The sequence below is a fragment of the Rattus rattus genome, chromosome 4 (assembly GCF_011064425.1).
Source record: "Rattus rattus isolate New Zealand chromosome 4, Rrattus_CSIRO_v1, whole genome shotgun sequence".
In the NCBI taxonomy this organism is placed as follows: domain Eukaryota; kingdom Metazoa; phylum Chordata; class Mammalia; order Rodentia; family Muridae; genus Rattus; species Rattus rattus.
The window spans coordinates 128,138,421-128,160,949 of record NC_046157.1 but is presented as its reverse complement, the minus strand read 5'-3'; the positions used below and the strand labels follow the sequence as shown (position 1 = coordinate 128,160,949).

The 22,529-nt window shown below is 41.3% G+C and overlaps 1 protein-coding gene across 2 annotated transcripts in view; it reads right to left on the bottom strand.

Annotated features, from left to right (window-relative positions):
* Nucleotides 1-59: 59 nt before the first annotated feature.
* The window catches only part of Slc39a10 (solute carrier family 39 member 10), a 48,457-nt gene continuing 25,987 nt past the window's right edge, over nt 60-22,529 (bottom strand). The window contains exons 4-10 of one of the 2 annotated variants that reach the window (XM_032901101.1): nt 21,408-21,577; nt 20,161-20,349; nt 15,282-15,402; nt 11,655-12,026; nt 10,799-10,879; nt 5,062-5,252; nt 60-2,746 (exon numbers count right to left, since the gene is read on the bottom strand). In XM_032901101.1, the coding sequence (XP_032756992.1) occupies nt 2,588-2,746; nt 5,062-5,252; nt 10,799-10,879; nt 11,655-12,026; nt 15,282-15,402; nt 20,161-20,349; nt 21,408-21,577 (1,283 nt within the window). In that variant the 3' untranslated portion in view covers nt 60-2,587. The remainder of the gene's footprint in view (nt 2,747-5,061; nt 5,253-10,798; nt 10,880-11,654; nt 12,027-15,281; nt 15,403-20,160; nt 20,350-21,407; nt 21,578-22,529) is intronic. The other variant, XM_032901102.1, reaches the window with a different exon arrangement.

The window sequence follows — 22,529 nt, the reverse complement described above, 5'->3', positions numbered from 1 at the left end:
AAGGAAGAGTCAAAGTTCTGAGATTCACCGTGTTCTGGGACTGAAAACGCACCACACTCTTTCTTTCTGAATAACTTTATTTCGGGAGAGTTCCGTAAGCATTAGGAACATATATAAAATGACACACCACTGTTGACAATGAAAAAAAAACAGCATTTGATCACTTCCAGCTTTATAAATTTAAAAAAAAAATGATTCAGTTACAACAACAAAAAATGTCTAGATATTTTAGCAAGTATCACCTTGCAGGACCATAATCACATTTAAGCCACTGACTTACTGTTAATGGAAAAGGTTCACACTGCATCTAGTTACTATAGTATTTCTAAGCATAATCACAGCTGATTGAATGCAATGTGATATACACCAAAATCCATATGGATGTCACATGGTGACAGCATTGTACAAGTAACATTGGTGACCTCCAACAGGCATATGTTAAAATTAGACTAGTCAAGCTAAGTGGAATGTTGGAGCCAAAAAGAAATGTAGTGGAATTGGGATTGTCTAGTGAGACCTGAAACTATACACGAGAATGATGTAAAAACTAAACACTGGTGGAACACTATCAAAATATTAGCAGCCACTGTTAAAGCCCTCCGAAACGACTAAGAAAATCTAGCACGTAAAGATAATACCGTCTGAGAATATAAAACTTTGTATACTGTAAGCAAAACCGACCAGCTTTAAGTGAGGCATTTTAGAGTGGGAGTATGTTCCCGTTGTTATTTTAAATGAAGCAGATTTAATGCTGGAATGCACAATCCTCCTTGGGAATAAAACTCAAAAGTGAAGCATAAGCGTATCTTGGTTTTGAAAGCAAAATTTCCAAGTCACTTGAAGTGGACAGCACGGAGTGCACCAGCACCTTTCAGTGAGGCTGCTCAAACGGCCAACAATGAGGGGAAGTAAGGACTGCTGGAGGCTTGCCCAGTGCTGAAAGCCTGCGTACCAAAGTACTTAGTGCAAGGAGGGCTGGGGAGAGGCGACTGCTGTAAGAACGAACAGCCCTCGCTTAGAGCACAACAGAGGAAAGAGGTGACTGCTGTAAGAATGAACAGCCCTCGCTTAGAACACAACAGAGGAAAGAGGCGACTGCTGTAAGAACGAACAGCCCTTGCTTAGAACACAACAGAACTGGAGATTAGCCTCCAACACCTGCATGCATGTGCTACTCTTAATTTTTTGTTTTTGTCTGAAAAAAAAACCAGAGCAAGAGGAAGAGAACTGGAGAAGGGACTGAATACAAATATTTAAAATGGAATGGACAGGTTTTGGCTCTTATGTGTTTTTTCCCAAGGAGTGTCCCGGCTGCCAAGCAGTTAAAATAGAGCTAGCTGCACACAGTTCCGACGTTTGCCTGCGTGAGGGAAGAGTGGGTGGTGCGGGATGTAAACAGAGCTATGCACATGACTAGTCTACACGCCGAGTCACGCTTCAGACGGAACAGGACTTAGACGTCTTACACGTCACTGCACCAGTGGCGTAAGAGCAGGCACCCAAACACAGACCATTCCGGATCAGGCACCGACAGTGTATCTTGGCACAAAATGATAAAAGTGATTTTGGCTTAGTCATATACTCGGTACCAAAGCAGCTATGGTACCGGTGTAGTTACCATTTAGCCGACGTTTTATATACAGACTACAGGCATGGCGAGCTTGGATTTTACTACCAGCCACAGCATGTGCTCTGAGTTCCAATGCCAAACTGGTAAAGTAACTTGAACACCCAGAACTTAAAAATTTCCAATTAACCTAGTTAGTCCTAGGGAAATGGAATGCCGCTTGTTTGATATTTCCGAGAGTAGTAATGTTAAGAAAAAGGTATCTGACTCCATGCTCTGACTCACACCCCCCCCATAAAAACAAAGTTAAAAAGAAAACCCAACACCAAGTATAGTATGCAAAGAACCATTATGACTCTTCGATTAAACTGAAGTTCACACATACAATCACAAATTTCAGTAGTTTAGGCCGCAAGTTTGAACACTATGCAAATATATACAAAAATAGTAACTCTAGATTCAAGAATAAGGGCTTTCCCCAATGCTAAATCCATACTCTAGTGCAGCCTGGGCTTCCCTCTAGTTCCTAAAGTCAACTTTATTCAGTTTCCAAGTTGTGTCAAGTTGATCCCTATTAGTCCCACGTGTATATATGTAGCTGAATTAGAGGGCACTAAAATTCATTCTTAGCACACACACAAAAATGTCTGCTCAAAGTCCATTTAAAATATTTTTAAAGTTTAAATGATTTTTTTTGGTTTAATTTCTATTTCTGCATAGCCACAGAAGTTTCTACTAATAAAAAGACTAGTGTTTTATATGATTCTCTCTTTTTTTAAAGTCTTAAACTTCTATCAATATTGGTACATGGAGTCCCATGTTCTGACTTTATCACAAACTTTTAAAAGACCCATCCATGCAGAGAAAACAGTCCTGAGCACCAGTCTTTTGTGGTGAGGCTCAAACCTACAGAACCTGTGGACAGTGCAGGCTACTGGATTCTCTGAGCGATGTGCATACAGTACAAGGGGCAGAGGCAAGCTGCACGGACATTCTCGGAATCGGCAGAGACCGGGATGGTCAGAACTGGATGTCAAACACGATTCTGTCTTCGTAGAGGGCGATGACCAGCATGAGGGCGAATCCAAACAGCAGTCCTAGATTCTGAAGAATGAACTGCCCAACTGGACAGAAGCCGTGCTCCTCGTGGTCGCCATCTCCATGCAGCATCTCTGGAAGCTGAAAGGAGAAACACATCTTAACAAAGATAGTGAAAACATGCAAGCTGTACAGACTGGCAACTTTGATATCCGTTCCAGTAAGCCCATTTTTATTACAGTGTTTCTATTCCTTTCCCTAAGTTTTGACTCTTACAAAAACTGTTCCTTCCGACTTCCCTTAATGTCAGAGCATAAACAACACACAGAATGCTTCACAGGCACGCCCTCTGGACGCCGTCAGCAGTAGGGCTGAAACAACGCTGGGCCTCTGCCATTCAAAGTTTTACCTGAATGTCACCTCAACTGTCATAACCCAACAAAGAGCTGATCAGTGCCCCCGGTACACAGCACTTGGGACTATTCACAAAGATGTGGCTCTGGGGTACAGCCTACCTGGCATTCCTAAGGACCTTTGTTTGGTATGACCCTCTGTATCACGCATATGCACACACGCACGCACACACAAAGAAGAGAGTATTATTTCCATCGTAGTTGCTAAATAGCACTGCCCAAAGTGCCCCAAACAGGCATTTCCACAGAGGCTCCTCAAGTAAAGCTCCTGTGTATTGCCAATACCTACCTGCCTGAATGGCTTCTGATGGCTTTGTGTAAGTAATCTATACTGTCAAGGCAGTGTAGCTAAAATAAAAATGTGCTCATGTTTTCTACTGCTGTAGCCCTGTCGGGGTTTTCTACAAGTCAAATAACATGCTGTACCTGACAGTGTGTACACTATCACTTTAAAATGTTTAAGTTGTATTTCATTCACGTATGTTGTGTGAGAGGAATTGGTATGCACCCGGTACGGTGCACTTGTGGGGTCAGAGGACAGCTTGCAGTAAGTAGCTGGGTCTTTCCTTCTACCTGAGAACTCAGGAGTTCAGGTCACCAGGCTTGGTGGCAAGTGGCTTTATCTGCTGAGTTCTCGCTGGCCCTGGATAGTATTCTTAAATAATTCATTTTCTGCTGATCAGAAAAAGTGTCATTTTGTGTTCATGTGCTAGAACATGTATCCAGGCGGCTCGATTCCTTCTGTGTCAACATCATAGTATGTCTGACAGAAATGCAGCCCTTGCAAAGAGCAGGTTTGTTCCTGTTAGCTGCCTACTGAACAGACGACTGTTTACTGAGTTATTTCTACACAATCCCCGGAGTAGAACTCACAGACACAGGGACTCTGTTACCACTGGGCTGAGGACCTCATCTACCTGTTCCTCTTGTTCCCAATAAACTCTTCCATAGTTTTTAAAACTAAGCTCAGATTTCCTATTATTAAAAAACAGAACAAAACAATTTCGCTAATTCTCTTTTCAGTCAGCTTTTCTGCAGTTCCAAATAAAGTGTACAACTGTGACCTAAGCTGGGGAAGGGGCTAGGAAGAGCTGGGGAAGGAGTTCACAATATATTGCATAAAATTATCAAACAATAAATAAAAATGTTAATTAGCCCCCACACACACAAATTATTACTGTAAAATCTTTCTTCTGATCCCCAGCTTCCTAGCAAAACAATCAGACCACCTTCCTTGCTAGTGGCTGTGAACTGCATTTCCAGAGGCAGATGACAACTAATAATGATGACAATAATGTCTGTCCCCCTAGAGCCACCTCCTTGTGGGAGAGGAACTAAAGAAACTTGAGACATAAAGTCAAATACTCAGTGCTGTCAACGGATCAAGACCAAGTGCCAAGGACAGAGAGCACAGCAAGAATTAGGGGTTCCACAGCGGAGGGGGGCAGATGTGCTGCCTGAGAAGGGAGGAAGCGAAGCAGGAGTTTCTCTCCTCAGGAAGGTGATCCATGGCATGGAGAGGAAATCACAGCACGGAGCCCACAGAATGGTGAAAGCCAGGCGGGTCAGTGTAGGGACTTAGGGATGCTGTTCTCATGTTGAACTCAGAGCTTTGCCGGGAAGGAGGTAAAAGTATTACCTACTTAAACCTACAGAAACAGCCCCACAGAAACACTCTAACATGTGAGGTACTGCTGTAAAATGGGACGGAGCGACTGCTTTAAAGACTGTTGTGCACAGAGGAGGTCTCCTTTCTTCTTGGCAACAAAGCAGTGAGTCTCGTTATTCTGTAATCATACCTCTAAATCCTACTATTAGTTGAGTTGTGAGACAGTTGGTTAGAAATTTTCAGCATCTCCAAGAAATGATAAGGTAAACGCTTTTCCTAATTATTTAGATGTCACGGTCTTTAAAATTAGCCATCTTCTTTTAAAATGTTTTAAAGTATTCTTTCCAACCACTTCCAAATATGTCTTCCATTTCTGAAGGTTGCATTCCACTTGTGAGTTTAGTACAACAGGAAAGTTACATAAAGCATCTTACCATATCCACCAAGGCCACATAGAGGAACATGCCTGCCGTGATCGCAAAGATCCAGAGTGTGATGTTGTTGGCGTACTGACCGACAGCCGTGCCTATGAGCATTCCTATGTAAGCCATCATGGCAGACAGCAGGTTGTACACAATGGCTTGCTTTACGGTCATGCCTGCTTTCAGAAGAACTGCAAAATCACCTGCAAGTCAGATATCATGGGAGAGGTTATTTTTAAAAGCACAGGATTTGAAAGCATAACTTTGAGTGGGAAAAAAAAACTATTTAAAAAATTAAGAACGCATTATAAAGGCACATCATTAACACAGTAGAGCAAAAGCTATAGGGGTGCTGAGTTGTTCTACATCCTTATGTGGTACAGTTACATAAGAATACATGCACATGAAGAGCCAAGCAACTGTCTATGCAAAGCCAATTACAAGGCCAGGTGGAGTGGCACACAGGTTTTAACACCTGGGATGCAGAAGCAGGAGCATCTCTGAGTTTGAGGTCACCTGATGGAGTTCCAAGACTGCTAGGGCTACAAAGAGAGACCCTGCCTCAAAAAAGAAACAAACAAACAAACAAACAAAACAAGAAACAAACCAAAAGCAAATAAAAATGAAAGGAGAAAATAAATATACCCATGCCCTTTTAAAAGTAACAATTCAAAGTTCATTTCTGCTCTTCAGTGGGAAATAGGCACAGTTAGAAGAGTGGTAATAGCTTCTTACATATATTTCATACTATGCATGCATTAGGTTTTTCCCCAAGAAATAATAATAACAGCAACCCTTTAATTAGAAAAACCCCAAAATGTAAGGAGAGGCAAGAGCTTTCCCCTTAGCTTCCATGCGTTTTATGACTGCCCCGCCCAGCTCTAAGGAGCATCACACTGCTGCCAGGGGAGCAGACACTTGAGCGTAAGGGGAAGAACCACAAGGCTATTTTGCTAGAGATCTAAGTACACACAAGTTTAACAGACAGCAACAAGAACAAGAAAAGAGAACAGAAAGAAGAAACCAAAAGAAAGGTGTTTTCTCTTCATCTAACGTGGAACACTGGGAAAAGCAGTTATTGTTACCCAGAGAGATGCTGGCGGAACAGGCAAATGCTGCTGGACTAAGACTCTTCAAGCTGAGGGATCAAGGTGTACCTTTACTTACTGTAACAGTGGACTTTGTTCTAGTTATTAAATATCCAGCCATCTAACCAAACAAACAGTATATGCAAGGTGTTATGCAGGCCACTGATAGGGCTCTGTTCTTAGGAAACTCTCATGGCTGCAAAGTTTTCATCTATAGCAAATAAAATGTTAACAGAGAAACTGCTTCAAAGTATTACTTCTCCATATTCCAATATACTGCTATAAACTACAAAAAGCACTAACTTTCAATTATTCTATTCATTTGAAAATTAGAAGCTTTTCCAGTGTCTTTGACATTGCCATTCTCTAGTTTCTATTTAATAGTAGTCCCCTTATTCCTTTCCCTCCTTTCTCCTAGGGTTACTGCTGCTGTAACTTAGGGTTACATGACCAAAAGCAGCTTGGAGAGGAAAGGGTGTCTTTGGCTTACATATGCAGAGTCACAGTCTACTGAGAGAAGTCAAGGTGGGAACTCAAAATAGGGAGGTGGGGATGACCTGGAGGCAAGAGCTGATTCAGAGGCCAGAGAAGAGTGCCACTTACTGTAGCTTGCTGCACATGGCATGCTCAGAACTTAGGAACACTTGCCAGGCGTGGTACTACCCACAATGGACAGGGTCCTCCCATATCAGAGGCAAGCAGCTCTCTGAGTTTGAGGCCAGCCTGGTTTACAGAGCTAGTTCCAGGACAGCCAGGACTACACAGGAAACCATATCTTAAAAAAAAGAAAATGCCCAGTTGCCAGATCTCCTGGAGGCATTTTCTCAATCATAGTTCTCTTCCTACAGCTTGTGTGGGGTGATATAAAATTAGCTAGTACAACCGCTTCACAATGCTCCTGCAGAGTCCTGCACAGGCTGCTTCTCTCCTCTGCCCTGGAGTTTGCTTTATTTGTCCAGTCTTCTCTAAGTTCCTGTATGAAAGGAGCTTCCTCACTTCTTTCTCCGTAAATTTCTCCTTTGTATTTGCAGTAATTCACACTGACCCAATTGTGTTAAATTAAAGGAGGACCTTTTAGGAGGGAGATGGATAATAGCAAATGAGATTGCTGGCATCTCCTGTGGGTTGGTTTTGCAGCACATTGCTTCCTTTATGGTTTCAGAAATGTGGCTTAAAAAGGAGCGTGATTTAATAAGTAATGAGCAATGGGGAATGACAAACTGTATCACTGCCACAAACACCTAGTCTTTCCTGCTAGTACAGAAGAGCGGGATGATTTACTTCATTCTTGAGGAACTTGGAGAATAAATTAACTAATAAGAATCCAGGGGGTGTTTGCTAAGACAGGACCTCATACAACCCAAGCTGGCCTTGAACTTTGGACCCTTCAGAAGGAATTATTATTTAATTCCTGCAAAAATAAGATGTAGCCGCCTCTGTCCTTCCATTGCTGTGTACACCTGTCATTTTCTTAAAGCACGCACATGTGTGTTCTGTCTAGGACTCTTGGGGTCTTTCTCTCAACATAGCCTGTATGTAATTTATATTAAAACTGTTTCTTTTATGAACTCTAGCTTTGCTTCATAAAAGCATGAATCATAAAAGTTGTTCTTCTTAGACTTCTACAGATATTTGCCAACATTCATGCCATGTAATCACAATTATTAACAAACTCTACAACTATTCTACTCATTCTCCAGTTCCCCTGGGCCCTTTACTACTAACACAGCAAACAATTTGCTTTGTGTTGCTTTTTGTGTTTTTTTTTTTCCAGACTATTGTATGAATAGAATCAGACGACATGCATTGTTTGGGTCTAGATTTATCACTTGGCATAACGGACATAAGACTCACCCACAGCACTCTACAGCACCATTCAACTCACAGATGAATCACACTATTTACCAGCTACAGAACATTATGATGAATACAATTATGAAATTACTGTATATAGTAAACAAACCTTTGTATCAACTCAATTTTCACTTCTCTTTGATAAAGCCAAAATTCCATTCCCACCAAATATAAGACTATACTTGTTCATAACCTTGACAACATATAACAAACCCAGGAACTGAAATTTCACATTTAGATACCAAGTTTTATCTTCTTTAGTAAATATCTATTCAAAGTTTTTATCTGATTATTTTCTTTTGAAGGTGGGGTCTTGAGATGTTCCTGTCACTAAATTAAGAAGACTTTAATACTTTGGTCTTAATGGCTTTTTATACAAATTTCCCCATTTTCTAAACAATGTCTGTCACAATTTAAATAGGCCTGGAGTCATCTATTTCATTTTCTTAATGGATTATATATTTAGTAATGTGCCTAAGAAGATACAAATAGGAATTTACTATCCCAGACTGTGTGGCTTAATGGTGTGTTTTGAGTTCATTCTGACTCATCGTGTGAGGTATGTATGAGTCACAGTCTCTGGCAGCTTCTGTTTTGGCAAATGAACATCTCACATTGACGCATCATTTGCGGAAGCCTACTTGTGTGGAATTTTCTTTGTACCTCTGTCGAAAAGCAATACTTCCATATATGCGGAGACTAAGCTCTTTCAGTGTTTGCATGGCTGTCCTTTTCTCGGTACCACTATTTGCTAAACCAAACTGCAAATCAATTTCATGTCATTTTTCAAAAATTTCTAGATGTCAAACTGTTTCCTTTTCATATACAAGTTTTTTTTTTAAAAAAGCAACTCATTAATCTCTGCAAAGTGAACCTGCTGTTGTTCTGACTGATGGGAATCTAAAAGAAAAAACAAAGCAATAATATTGAACCCTCTAGTCTATAAGCTACCGCTAATTTCTGTTGGTAATGGGAGTTTCCAGTAAACAGAGTCTGTGCATAGTTAGGTTTAAGCTCAATCAAGTGAGGCAGTCTTACAACTCTGTATAAAGTGAGACAACTCACTTAAAACTCTCTGTTCTCGTCTTACTTCAGGCTGTGCAGCCTCTGAGGTTTTGCATATTTACTCCACCTTCCTTCTCAGTAAAGGAGTTCCTACAAGTGAGATTAGACAGAGCACACAATCTTCATAATGAGATAAAGCAGTATTCTTTTCTTCCTGCTGACAAGATATTAATTAGCACAAATGAGGAGTGCCTGCCAAAGCTGTTAATGAATGCGGCCCAATAATATGGTTACTAACAAACTTTGATATTCTTTAATATTGTATTAAAATTTCTATGGACTAGAGATAGCTCAGTGGTTAAGAACACTGGATTCTCTTCCAGAGTATATGGATTGATTCACAGAACTCACAAAGTGTTCATAACCATCTGCAATTCCAGAATCAGAGGATCTAATACCCTCTTCTGACCTCCTTGGGGACTAGGTTGCACAGAAATGCATGCAGCAAACCATCTACACATTAAAAATGAATAAAAACTAAAAGAAAATTCTGTATAAATCTAAATAGTGAATAGCCACCTTCCCTTAGACAAGTAAGCATGTTACCAAGAACTTATTTTGAATTAAATTTAGTCTCTGCTATATTTGAGGGGGATTGGAAAATGTACAGTATTACATCTTATCTGAGGTGAGTCCTAAAAGCATGGCTCATTTATCAAATGTGATTTCCTTCATGCTAAAACGCACTGCTTAGAAACAGAGAGGGAGTTTGGGCCAAGCATAGTGGTACACACCTCTAATCCCAAGCCCTGGGAAGTCAAGGCAGGATTGACACAAGATCAGTCTTGTCTACTTAGCGAGTTCCAGACCTGAAAGGGCCATAGAGTAGATCCTGTCTCCACAAAACAATTCCCCAAACCTCTCTTTTTAGAACATTTAATACGAATGATAAAATAAACTCAAGACAATGATTATCAATAGTGAGAGGGAAACTGAAATGAATAAGAAAATAAGAACCTGCACAAAACAGTTTGGGAACTGAGATCATAGTATAGAGCAAGAAAACATTAAAAACCAAGGGAAAAAAAGATCTGAAGCATTTTGAGGGTTCTACTTTATTAAAATCATGTAAGAATCACACACACACACACACACACACACACACACACACACACACACACACACACACACACACACACGTGCAGGCAAAACTGTCCAAGCATCTAACTTTATGGTTAAAAAAATGATTACAATTTAATGATTATTCCAAAACCTCAGTGGTCCTTAAAGAGTGACAGCAGTCAGGGACACTTTCCAGTTTCTCTAATAACCAAGCACACACACAAGTCTCTTTAAACAGCGTTCTGTTTAGTGTCTGGACAATAATGTGATCTCTCCATCATCTGTGAAGAAGTAACTGTTTTAGGTTCAATTATGTAATAGGGAACTTTACCCTGCTCCTTTAAGAAAATAAAATGTATATGACACATGAAATAAAATAGAAAAAGGTTAATCCCATAATCAGGCATTTGAGAAATGGTACTTCCTTTTCATTTATGGTCACCAACCTAGTCATTACGCATGATCCTTCATAATGGTATAACTGTTACAGCAGCAAAAAGCACACGGGTGCTGACACTTCTTGATACAAGAAGCTTAGTCTTATATTGGGATGTGCCCGGCCATAGATGGTCCTCTACACCTGTCGGATTGCCTGTCGTGTCACCCCTGCAGTTTAATGCATCCACAACTGAAGGAGGCCTAGAGTTGATGAAGGGCAGGCAGACTTTCGAGGCTCATACCTAACTCGTGTGGCAGTTCATGGCAGAAGACGGCTATGGAAGTGCTGATGCCTCCAGTCAGCCCGGCACTGAAAGCTGCCCCTGGAGAAGATGATGAACACAGGGATCAGTGAGTGAGTGAGCCTCAGGCCTCCCGGTTCCTCCAGTCAGTGAGATGCTCCTCTCTGCAGTAATTCACAACGTATGTGACTCACCCAACTTACGCATCACGGCTTCTGAACATACACTGGTGTGTAAGGTCTCATCCCACTAGCAGAGGTCAATATTCTTTTCTATCAATAACTCCTATGATTATAAAACAACATGTCTGCTTTCTGGAAGAAACCAAAGCCCATTTCTGACTAATGAAATCTAGATCCCAGAGAGAATCATGCCCTGGTGACAGGTAATGCTGTAAATTAGTCACTAGCCTACATCCCAGCAACTGCACGTACAGTTCACACAGGTATATTACTTTGTTATGGTGGGTTTTAATGTGAAACTTTCTAAAGCTGTGAAAATGTATTAAATGCAAGACTGAGATGACACTGACACTTGTAGGTGTGTCGCTGAGTGTTCAAACAGCAGGTTCAGTAAGTTCACTGCTTCAATAAGAAAGCGAGGTACATAAGAAACATACTATAGACACGTATTTAGCTTCAAAAACCAAAAAGTACTAAAATTTCATTTTTTTAAACTTCCAAATACCATATCTGTTGGAGAAAAACAGACATGGCAGTAATAAATAGCTGGACATTTAAAAATGTAGGTAAATTTCAACCTTATGGATTGTGGCTTGTAAGATTAGTAGGAACTTAGTAGACAAAGGAAAATATGCTTAAGGAGTAAATCGTAACCCAAGCTTCAGGACACTTACCAATGGCGAGGCCGTCACTGAAGTTGTGGATGCCGTCCCCCATGATCACCATCCAGGCTATGTTGGCTATTCCTGTTTCCTTCAGGTCTGAGCCGGAGTGGCAGGGCCCGTGGGAATGGTGGGCGTGTCGGTGGTGCCACTGGTGGCCGTGCTTCCTCAGCACAGCTGTATCCTCCTCATCGCGGTGGTTATGAGAGACTACATGGACCTCGTGCTCATGAATGGTGTGCAACCCATCACTGTGAGAATGGTCCATGATTTTCTCTTCCTCTACACCCAGGTAATTTTTAGGCGGGGATTCTTGTTGGGCTTCTAAATCAGTCAGTTCGGTCTCATTAAGTCGGTCTTCAGAAACCACCGAGTCATCTGTTCCTACATCAGAAGGAAGGACATGCTGACCTAGCAAGTGCATTTGTATGTGCTACTCTAACCCTGGGCAGAATAGCAGTGAGGTGAGCACTGCTTGCATGAATACATTTCCCTTAAGTGTTTTAAAACGCAATCCATTAGAATAATTTTTCTTAAGTCCATCAGCTAAAACTTAAATTACTTGCTCAAGTTAGCTGATGGCAAAGTTCTCTACACATGTGCTCCACCAAGGATAATGTAATGCTATTCAGAGATCTTCACTGGAATGTTCTGACCACATCTCATAAGTCATTTTAAAAAGATTACTCTCCAGCACTATTTGCTTTATGGCAAACACCTGGATAATTCCCAATTGTCTTTTGGGAGAGTTGCACAGCTAGGGAAGGCTGTCATCTATGCTGAGAACCACCAACAAGTGGAGGGGAAAAAGAAATCCAAATGTAAACTGAAAATATAAGGGAAGGAAATCTTAACTCTCTGAGCCGCCTTGTTCTGTTAGATAACAGAGTGTGGATTTTAAATACAAAGGGCAAGTTACTCTTCTTTAGCTACAGAGGCAACTTTTCATTTTCTGTAACCAATTACATACAAAGGAAACTGTACACAGTCAAGAACAGTACCCCTCGAATCACTATCCCTGAACTCAAGCAGTATTACAGAGCAATAGTCATAAAAACTGCAGGGTACTGGTACAGAGACAGACAGATAGACCAATGGAACAGAATTGAAGACCCAGAAATGAACCCACACACCTATGGTCACTTGATTTTTGAGAAAGGAGCCAAAACCATCCAATGGAAAAAAGACAGCATTTTCAGCAAATGGTGCTGGTTCAACTGGAGGTCAACATGTAGAAGAATGCAGATCGATCCATGGTTATCACCCTGTACAAAGCTTAAGTCCAAGTGGAACAAGGACCTCCACATCAAACCAGATACACTCAAACTAATAGAAGAAAAACTAGGGAAGCATCTGGAACACATGGGCACTGGAAAAAATTTCCTGAACAAAACACCAATGGCTTATGCTCTAAGATCAAGAATTGACAAATGGGATCTCATAAAACTGCAAAGCTTCTGTAAGGCAAAGGACACTGTGGTTAGGACAAAACAACAATCAACAGATTGGGAAAAGATCTTTACCAATCCTACAACTGATACAGGGCTTATATGTAAAATATACAAAGAACTCAAGAAGTTAGACTGCAGGGAGACAAATAACCCTATTAAAAAATGGGGTTCAGAGAACTAGATTGTTCGGGGAGGCGGCAAGGGGGAGGGAATACCCATAAAGAAGGGGAGGGGGGAGGGGGATGTTTGCCTGGAAACCGGGAAAGGGAATAACACTCGAAATGTAAATAAGAAATACTCAAGTTAATTTAAAAAAAAAAAAAAAAGTTGAGTGGAATTCAAAAAAAAAAAAAAAATGGGGTTTGAGCTAAACAAAGAATTCACAGCTGAGGAATGCTGAATGGCTGAGAAACACCTAAAGAAATGTTCAACATCTTTAGTCATAAGGGAAATGCAAATCAAAACAACCCTGAGATTTCACCTTAAACCAGTGAGAATGGCTAAGATCAAAAACTCAAGTGACAGCAAATGCTGGCGAGGATGTGGAGAAAGAGGAACATTCCTCCATTGTTGGTGGGATTGCAGACTGGTACAACCATTCTGGAAATCAGTCTGGAGGTTCCTCAGAAAATTTGATATTGAACTACCTGAGCACCCAGCTATACCTCTCTTGGGCATATACCCAAAAGATGCCCCAACATATAACAAAGACACATGCTCCACTATGTTCATAGCAGCCTTATTTATAATAGCCAGAAGCTGGAAAGAACCCAGATGCCCTTCAATAGAGGAATGGATACAGAAAATGTGGTATATCTACACAATGGAATATTACTCAGCTATCAAAAACAATGACTTTATGAAATTCATAGGCAAATGGATGGAACTGAAAAATACCATCCTGAGTGAGGTAACCCAATCACAGAAAAACACACATGGTATGCACTCATTAATAAGTGGCTATTAGCCCAAATGCTTGAATTACCCTAGATGCACAGAACACATGAAACTCAAGAAGGATGACCAAAATGCCAATGCTTCATTCCTTCTTTAAAAGCGGAACAAGAATACCCTTGGCAGAGAAACAAGAATACCCTTGGCAGAGAATAGGGCAGCAAAGTTTAGAACAGAGGCAGGAGGAACACCCATTCAGAGCCTGCCCCACATGTGGCCCATACATATACAGCCATCCAATTAGACAAGATGGATGAAGCAAAGAAGTGCAGGCAGACAGGAATTGGATGTAGATCTCTCCTGAGAGACACAGTCAGAATCCAGCAAATACAGAGGCGAATGCCATCATTAAACCACTGAACTTAGAATGGGATCCCCCGTTGAAGGAATCAGAGAAAGGACTGGAAGAGCTTGAAGGGGCTTGAGACCCCATATGAACAACAATGCCAACCAACCAGAGCTTCCAGGGACTAAGCCACTACCCAAAGACTATACATGGACTGACCCTGGACTCTGACCTCATAGGTAGCAATGAATAGCCTAGTAAGAGCACCAGTGGAAGGGGAAGCCCTGGGTCCTGCCAAGACTGAACCCCCAGTGAACGTGATTGTTGGGGGGAGGGTGGTAATGGGGGGAGGATGGGGAGGGGAACACCCATACAGAAGGGGAGGGGGAGGGGTTGGGGGATGTTGGCCCGGAAACCGGGAAGGGGAATAACAATCGAAATGTAAATAAGAAATACTCAAGTTAATAAAGATGAAAGAAAAAAACCAGTACCCCTCACTGCCCGTGGTAACCACCTGCAATCCTAGCACTGGGAAAGCTGGGGCAGAGAGTGGAGAGCTCTAACACAGACACAGAAGACCGCTGCATTCTGTGGGTTGGTCTAGTTTTGATAAAGATGGCTTAGCATTTTATTTCTTCCTTCTGAGATATTGAAACAGAGTGGTCCTGTTACCAGTTTAGGCAGGCCTTGAATGGAAATCTTTCCGCACCAGCCTCCCACACGATGAGATTATGGGTGAACACCACCCTTGTTTCATTTCACCCATGTATTTTTTAAAAAGGAAGTGGCAAGTTTTCCTTGCTCCTAGTGTACCTGGTTCCGTGGATGAACGGTATTAGAATTACAAGACACACTCACATTTGGAAAACCACAAAGAAAAGAAATTTCAATCACATTACATAGAAACAACTTTTCAATTTTAAGTTTTTCATTGAAATAGTGTCCTACCAGCAAGGGGCTTGAGTTGCAGCCAGTCGGCATCCGGTGTGCTGTTTAACTTATGATCTGAAAGCTTTCTTCCAATAGTTGATTCTTCTGTACTCTGCTTCATAAACCATTTCTGCTTTCCCTGTGAGGATTAAAAAAAGAGTATGGTGTTAGCATTATACATTACTTTTTATTTACCGTTACACTTTCATTTGATGGACGTGTGTGCGGGCACAGGTGTATGTGCACATTTACATGCATTCTGTAATATGTATGTGAAGGTCAGAGGACAAACTGGAGGACTTTCTTCTTCCACCATAGGAATCAGGATTGGCTGCAAACTCCTTTACCCACTAAGCCATTTCACCGGCTCAGTTCATCTACTTTAATAGCATGCAAAATACTAAACTATTAGGCAAACCCAAGTGAAATGTGAAACACTGTCCTTAATGCCACTGTAACACTATGACGTGGCAGAGAGTTCCTAATTTTCATGCTCATTTTCTCCTTACAATGCAATCTCTCACTTCTCTGGATGGAGCATGACGGAACCTAAGCTCGAACTCTGTCTGTAGCTGGCTTCTGAGATGTGCAAGGGTAAGTTTATTAACACGGAACATACAACTCACCTGCAAAAGGGAAACAACCTTGTGAGGATCAAATAAGGTGACATATGACAATCACTGATTCGTAACAGCTTGGCAATAAAAACAAGTGTTCCTTCTTGTGGCTTTGTAAGCAGACACTGAACGATTTAATCCTCAACTGCTTAATGTATTAATTGATGCCCTGCACAGTTCAGGTTAGAATTCTTCTCTCCTGACTTACCAATGTAGCTTTTTACTACATAGTTTTGTCACTGCTGACTACTGATACTAGGAACCCCTCCCACTAAAGTTTCTGCTTTCCTTTAATCCTGATTTAAAGAAGCATTTATGCTACAACAGTGGAAGTGAGCTCATGCTCTTGGGGAGTGTCCTGCCTGGCTATAGGCACTTCCAGGATGGCTTCTAGGACGTAAACCGCAAGGCAGGTGTGTGATCATTCTAACTGCTATGTGTATATTTGTTCATCTGCTTGGACCTGAAGCAGTCTCCAAAGATAGGCACTACCTATCCAGTTCCTCTGTCTCTGTGTGAGTTCCCTGCTCTATCTAGATACGGGTCTATCCCAGGGCCTAGAATTTTGACTGGCCTTGACCAACAGAATACAGCATACTCTGTAATATAGTTTTTACTGTAGTCATGTGTTTTTTTCTCTTTTTTTTGTGGGCTTGGCTCACTGAACTTACCGTTTCTGCAAGTTCCATGCATCTTGATAAAATTTCACTTTTCTATGTAGTTGAAAACATACCAGCTACTACTCGATCACCATGTGTAGTTTTCTGAACCGATACCAGCTACTTCTCAATTCCCGAGGGCTGGTTCCTTATTACAATTACTGAGGGTTGTACAGTAATATATGTGGACAGGCAGGCACTGTGTTTTAGCTGGTTTCATTTCCTTTTGGCATGCTAAGAGGTAGGGCAGCTGGCTACATGGTACATTTCCTTTCAGTTTGTGGAGAGGGATCTTCTCCCCTCTCCATTGTAACCACAGCTGCTCTATTACCACCAACTCTGGGGGAGTTCCTTTCCACACCATACTGTTACCACAAGATTCCTACACAGGTAACAGCCATGTGACTGGGTGAGATGGTAACCCATTTTAAATAGTTCTTTCTTCTCGGTGGTGCTGAAGCTTAAGCCCAGGGCATCACATCTGAGCATACATTTCAAAATGAAGCACACTTTGTTGTTCCATCTATTTCTTGGCAATTGATATTTCTTGAGAGTTTCTATTCATACCATTTGCCTATTCTAACATTTAAATTAAAAATATAAGAACTACAGATGCATGGGATACGATGTAGTGGTTGGTCCAAGGATACGCTATTGTCTAAAGCAGGTTAAATCTATTTATCACCTCAAACTCTAGCTCTTGGTAGAAGGAAGAGGACACATTTAAAACTGTAAGGTGCATTACTGCTGCTTACCGTCACCTACTGTGCCTTAACCTGGACAATGTCTAGTCCCGCACACCCTGTTGCAAGTAGCAATATACATATTTTATGTATAAATAGGATCCCGTGGTGCACACATTCTATAATTTCATTTTCCATCCATTATGGAGTGATCAGGCTATTCCTAACAATTATGCTACAACGCTGGGCTGGGGATGTCTCCTTAACACTGACTTCACTTCCTTTGGATATATATCCAGTTTGGGATTGTGGGATCAGGTGGTAGGTTTACTTTCAACTTTCTGAGTAACCTCCAGACCTTTCATGAAGGCTAGAGTATTTTGCATGCCAAGGTTTTCTGCTGCCCACATCCTTGCTGGCACTTGTTATCTGTATATTGATTGTGCCTAATACACATGCCTACCTCACTGGTTTTCAACTGGATTGTCTGTGTTGCTAAGTGCTTTTGAGTGGCTTATCCTGGACATTAGTCCATTAAATGATCATTTCAGTATTTTCTCACATCCCGTAGGTTGTTTCCTGTGCCGTGTGGAAGGCTTTTACATTCACCATGACACAGCTGATCAGTGTTTGCTTTTATTTCCCATCCTTTGGCATCATACTTAAAAATAAAAATAAAAAAATAATCCCCCCCACACACACAATTTGGACCAATATCTCCTTTGTTTTCTCCTAGCAGTTTTATGCTCTCAGGTCTCTGACTTCTGAGTGTCCAGTCTCAACCTTTTGCCTGAGGATTTCCAGCACCACTTACTGCTGTCTTGGTCATTCTAGCTCTGGAGCCCATCTTGAAGCTATGCCTGTGAGCTCCATAGCGTCTTTACTCCTCTTGTTTCAGACTGTTTTGGCACTGTGAATTCTTTGCTCCCACATGAATTTCAGAAATGTTTTCTCTAGATCTATGAAGATTGCCATTAACCACCACGAGTACTGCATGGAATCTGCAGATTGGTCTGGGTTTTATGAACACATTAGCAATATTAATTCTACTGAAATCAGGTGTTTTCTAATTTCCCCTCTCAACCTGGTAGTTGCTGTAATGCGATTTCTTGCACAGCACCCTTTCTCAGGAGGCTCATGCAGTATTTTGTCAGCTGATCTTGTAGCCTGAAATGTCACTGAATGCATTTATTAGTTTTGCTTGTCTTTTAATAGAATTTCCAGGTCTTCCTGTGAACAGAATCATCTGCAAAATGGATCCCATGAATTCCTCCATCCTATTTGTATGCTCTTTGTTATTACCGTCTCCTCTCAGACCCCCATGACTAAGATTCCTAGTACCGTACCATTGCTCTGAACCAGGAAAGAAATACATTCTCAGCTCTCCCAACAGCATCACGCTGGCTGCGGGTTTATCACAAACCTGCTGAAATGCTGTGGTGCACTTGCCTTCTGTATTCAAACTGTCTAGTTTTATCTGTTTAACCAGGAAAAAATGATGATTTTACCAAATTCCCTTCCTCATCTGCTGAGACAGTCGGACGCTTTTTACGAGACATGGTCTTCAACTCCTTTACTTCGTCTAATCATTTATCGAGCCTCGCTGACTCTTACCAACACTCCCTCAAACAATTCCTACCCGCACCGTCTGGCCCAAGCCCCTGTCACCTTCCTCTACATTACTCTGTGGTGGTTCCATCAGCAGCTCCTGTATCCCTGCAGCCAGCTCTGCTTTGGCATCCTCAGCACCAAATGACTATCCACCCTTCTCTTAGAAATAACTATTTATCCTTCACATAGCCTTTCAGGCATAATATGCGATTAGATTACATTATTATATAACTAGATTCATTTCACTTTTCTCTTAACCTCTTCCTATTTTAGCTTCCTTCTACCGTTCCAAAGACAATATTTTTCTGGGATTCTCATCTTAATCAGTAATTCTTTGAAGACAAGCAATCAGAATTGAGTACATGATTTAAAAAACAAGGTAAGAAATAAAATATATGTCGTGTTTAGATGGTAGCCAGAGACCAGGAAGATCAATGCAGTCACACACCTAACGTCTGCACAGACTAGAACCGCTCCCGATACCAGTTCACAGACCTTTTCCAAGTCACCTTTGTCTTAAAGAAATACAAACAAAAATGTGGGTGTGCATGCAGAAATGCAAACAAGCAAAATCATGACTACCCGGAGTAAAACATTTGGAAATAAGATAAAAATGTGTAACTCTTGTCCATTTGTGTAAAGCTTTACTTAAATATAATCTAATATGCTCAGGCCATCTACATGTCACTACCTCAAACACGCCACTAACACAGACCGTGGTAGGCTGCCTATGGCAATGTGAACGAATGGGAACACAGTTAAACCGCAGAGAAGGGTAGGGGCTTTAAACCAATCTTCTGGGGGATACATTCAGGGGTGAAACGTCAGACGGACAGCTGCATGAAAATCAGGGTTGCTGAGCCAAGCTCTCCCAAGTGCTGGATCAATACTAAACAACTACCGCCTCCTTTACTTCTGTCATTGCCTCCACTGTCTCCCGAGTGTGCTCCGTTATTCTGACCTCTTCTTCCCTCTGGTCCTTCTACTGCCAGTGAAGCATTTCTGATAAAGGTGTTGTGTGAAAAACTCACTGTAAGATAGACTGATGAGACCTGTTTCTTTTGTCATTAATCTATTCTTATTTAAAATGGGTCAATAGCTTTTCCCATTCTGTTAACCCACAAGCTAGCTTGGACACTGCTGTGTCTTGATTCTAAATGCCACAGTAGATGTAATGACACAAGGTGACAAAGATCAGAGTCAGGAAAAATAAAGGGCTAGAGATGAACTGCACACCAACATCACGATTAAGAAAAAGTGTGTTCGGAAAGAGGTGCTTTTCACTCAGCGCTGTACCTACGTGGACAACCCCGTGCGCAGCACTTACTCGTTGCTGCTTGTAGTGCTTAAACATCCGGATGCAGTGCTCGATGATGAACAGTAAGTAAATGCCTCCTAGTGCAACAAGTCCTTTCAACACAGCATCATATTCTTCCAGAAACTTCTTAGATTCATGTCCATGTGAATGACCATGCCCGTGAGCATGCTGATGACTGTGGTCATGTCCGCCCTGAGACTATTAGATGATGAAGAAAATAACTGAAATTACTTCAGATTTTGACAATGATCTTACAGACATAGAAATATTATCCTCTAGATTTTAAATCTAATTTTAAGCTTCTGATTGGCACATAAAAATTATACAGACTTATTGGGTTCCTTGACTATTTTGATACATGCATGTATTATACAATGTTCAAGTCATATTACGTTTCTTTAAACATTTACAATTTCTTTATGGCGAAAAAACTTATGGAGTCCCTTTACTCATACTCACGTGTGTGCACACTCGTGAGCACGTGCACACACACACATGCACACACACATGCACACACACTCATGCACACATACATGCGTGCACTCGCACAAACACACTATCCTTATTATAGTCCACCTGTCTTCACTTTATCCTTACCTACAGTCTCCTCATACACAGAGCTTATCTCCTATATAACCATAACTTAGGAACTACTGACGACACGGCCTCACCCGGCCCTCTCTCGTCCTTTACCTTCTACAAGATCAAAGTGCTTCACTGATAGTATATACAGTTGTCTTCCAGTTAATTTCCTTGGCTTATTAACTGGAAATTATTATACTCCATTATAAGGAAATGCATCTAAGGGTTAGAAAACTACTAGTGAATGAATGAACCCACCCCACCCCGCAAAATGAGTCCTCTGTAAACATAAGTTAATATCACTTAAATCACACTCAGTAAAAATAAACCATATCTCCAGCTGATTCAAAGCAGTTCGCCACGGTATCCTCCTGGCTATATGCACAATCATTACAACATACCATATGTATTTTTTCTAACAGTTTTCTTAATGTATAGAAAGATCAGATGATCTTTCACTCCTGATCCCATGTAAAACCCAATGAGTCAATTTATTTAAAAATACTTCAATTAAAACTGCAAAAATGAGAAAAAGAAATTTCAACATATAAGAACATACAATTTCACAAACTGGTGCACACTATCGGTGTACAAATACAATGTACACAGCAACACTACACTCAATGCTAGCTGCACACATGTGTAACTTTTGGCAGATTAAAAGAACTTCTTACATGGGGCAGTAGATGCAGAAGGGCGTCTCCACTCATTGTTCCTACAGCTAGCGCAACGAGGAACGTGAGAAGGAATTTGAAGCATCCTTGGTTGATGATGGGAACCAAAATCACACCCAGCAAGGAGAGCAGACTAATGACGGTGATGGAAATGATGCCACAGATCCACGCTGTAGGGAAACAGTCAGCGTTAGTCACAGCACAGAAGGAAAGCTCTGAAAAACAGACCGGAGGTAAGTGAGTCACGGAGACACACCATCTTACCTAGACCACATATGAGGAGGCTTATGACATCACTGTGCTTCAAAGCAAAACAGAAACATGATATACAGCCAATAATAAATGAACAAAATGGAAGTAAAGGGTCAGGAAGTCTAAATAAAATAAAAAAGGAACCTCGAAGCCAGTGAAGTAAAATAATAAGAACCGAAGTGAAAACCCGCTACCAGGCAGGTCTGAGGGGGCAGAAGAAACAGCAAACCTGGAACACAGGACAACGGTAACTGAGCTGGGGAAACAGAAAGAGAACAGGCTGACAAAAGTGAGCACAACCTATAGGGACCTTGGGGCCACCATCGCAAAGACTGGTGTGCACACTGGAGTTCCAAAATGCAGCAGCACCAGTATGTGAAGAAGCGTGTAAAAAGTCTCAAAGTTGACGACAGGCACAGATATAAAAATAAAAGAAAGACGATAGATGAACTTTAGGAGAGACTCAAAGAAATCCACGCCAAGGCACAACGTACTCAAACTGCTGAGAAACGAGGAGGAAATTTAAAAGTTACAAGACGAAACGACTCATCCATCACACGCAAGCGCTCCCCAGTGGAGACACCAGCAGATTTCTCATCAGAAACTTGGAAGGATGGCCTTCAGTATATTGTCGAGAAACTTTACTTGTATTTTTGTAAGGAACACTGGGCTCTAATTTCCACGCAAGGTGTTTGTCTGGCTTTGCTATTGGGTCATTATGCTGGCCTTACAGTATTTAGTGAAATAGAGCACAGTATTTCTAGAGGCCGGATGGTGGGAGGAATGAGAAACCACACCTTAATGGAAATAAAGTTTCAGTTCTGTGAGATGAAGAGTTGAAGAGTAGTTGTAGATGTATTGCTGAGTCTA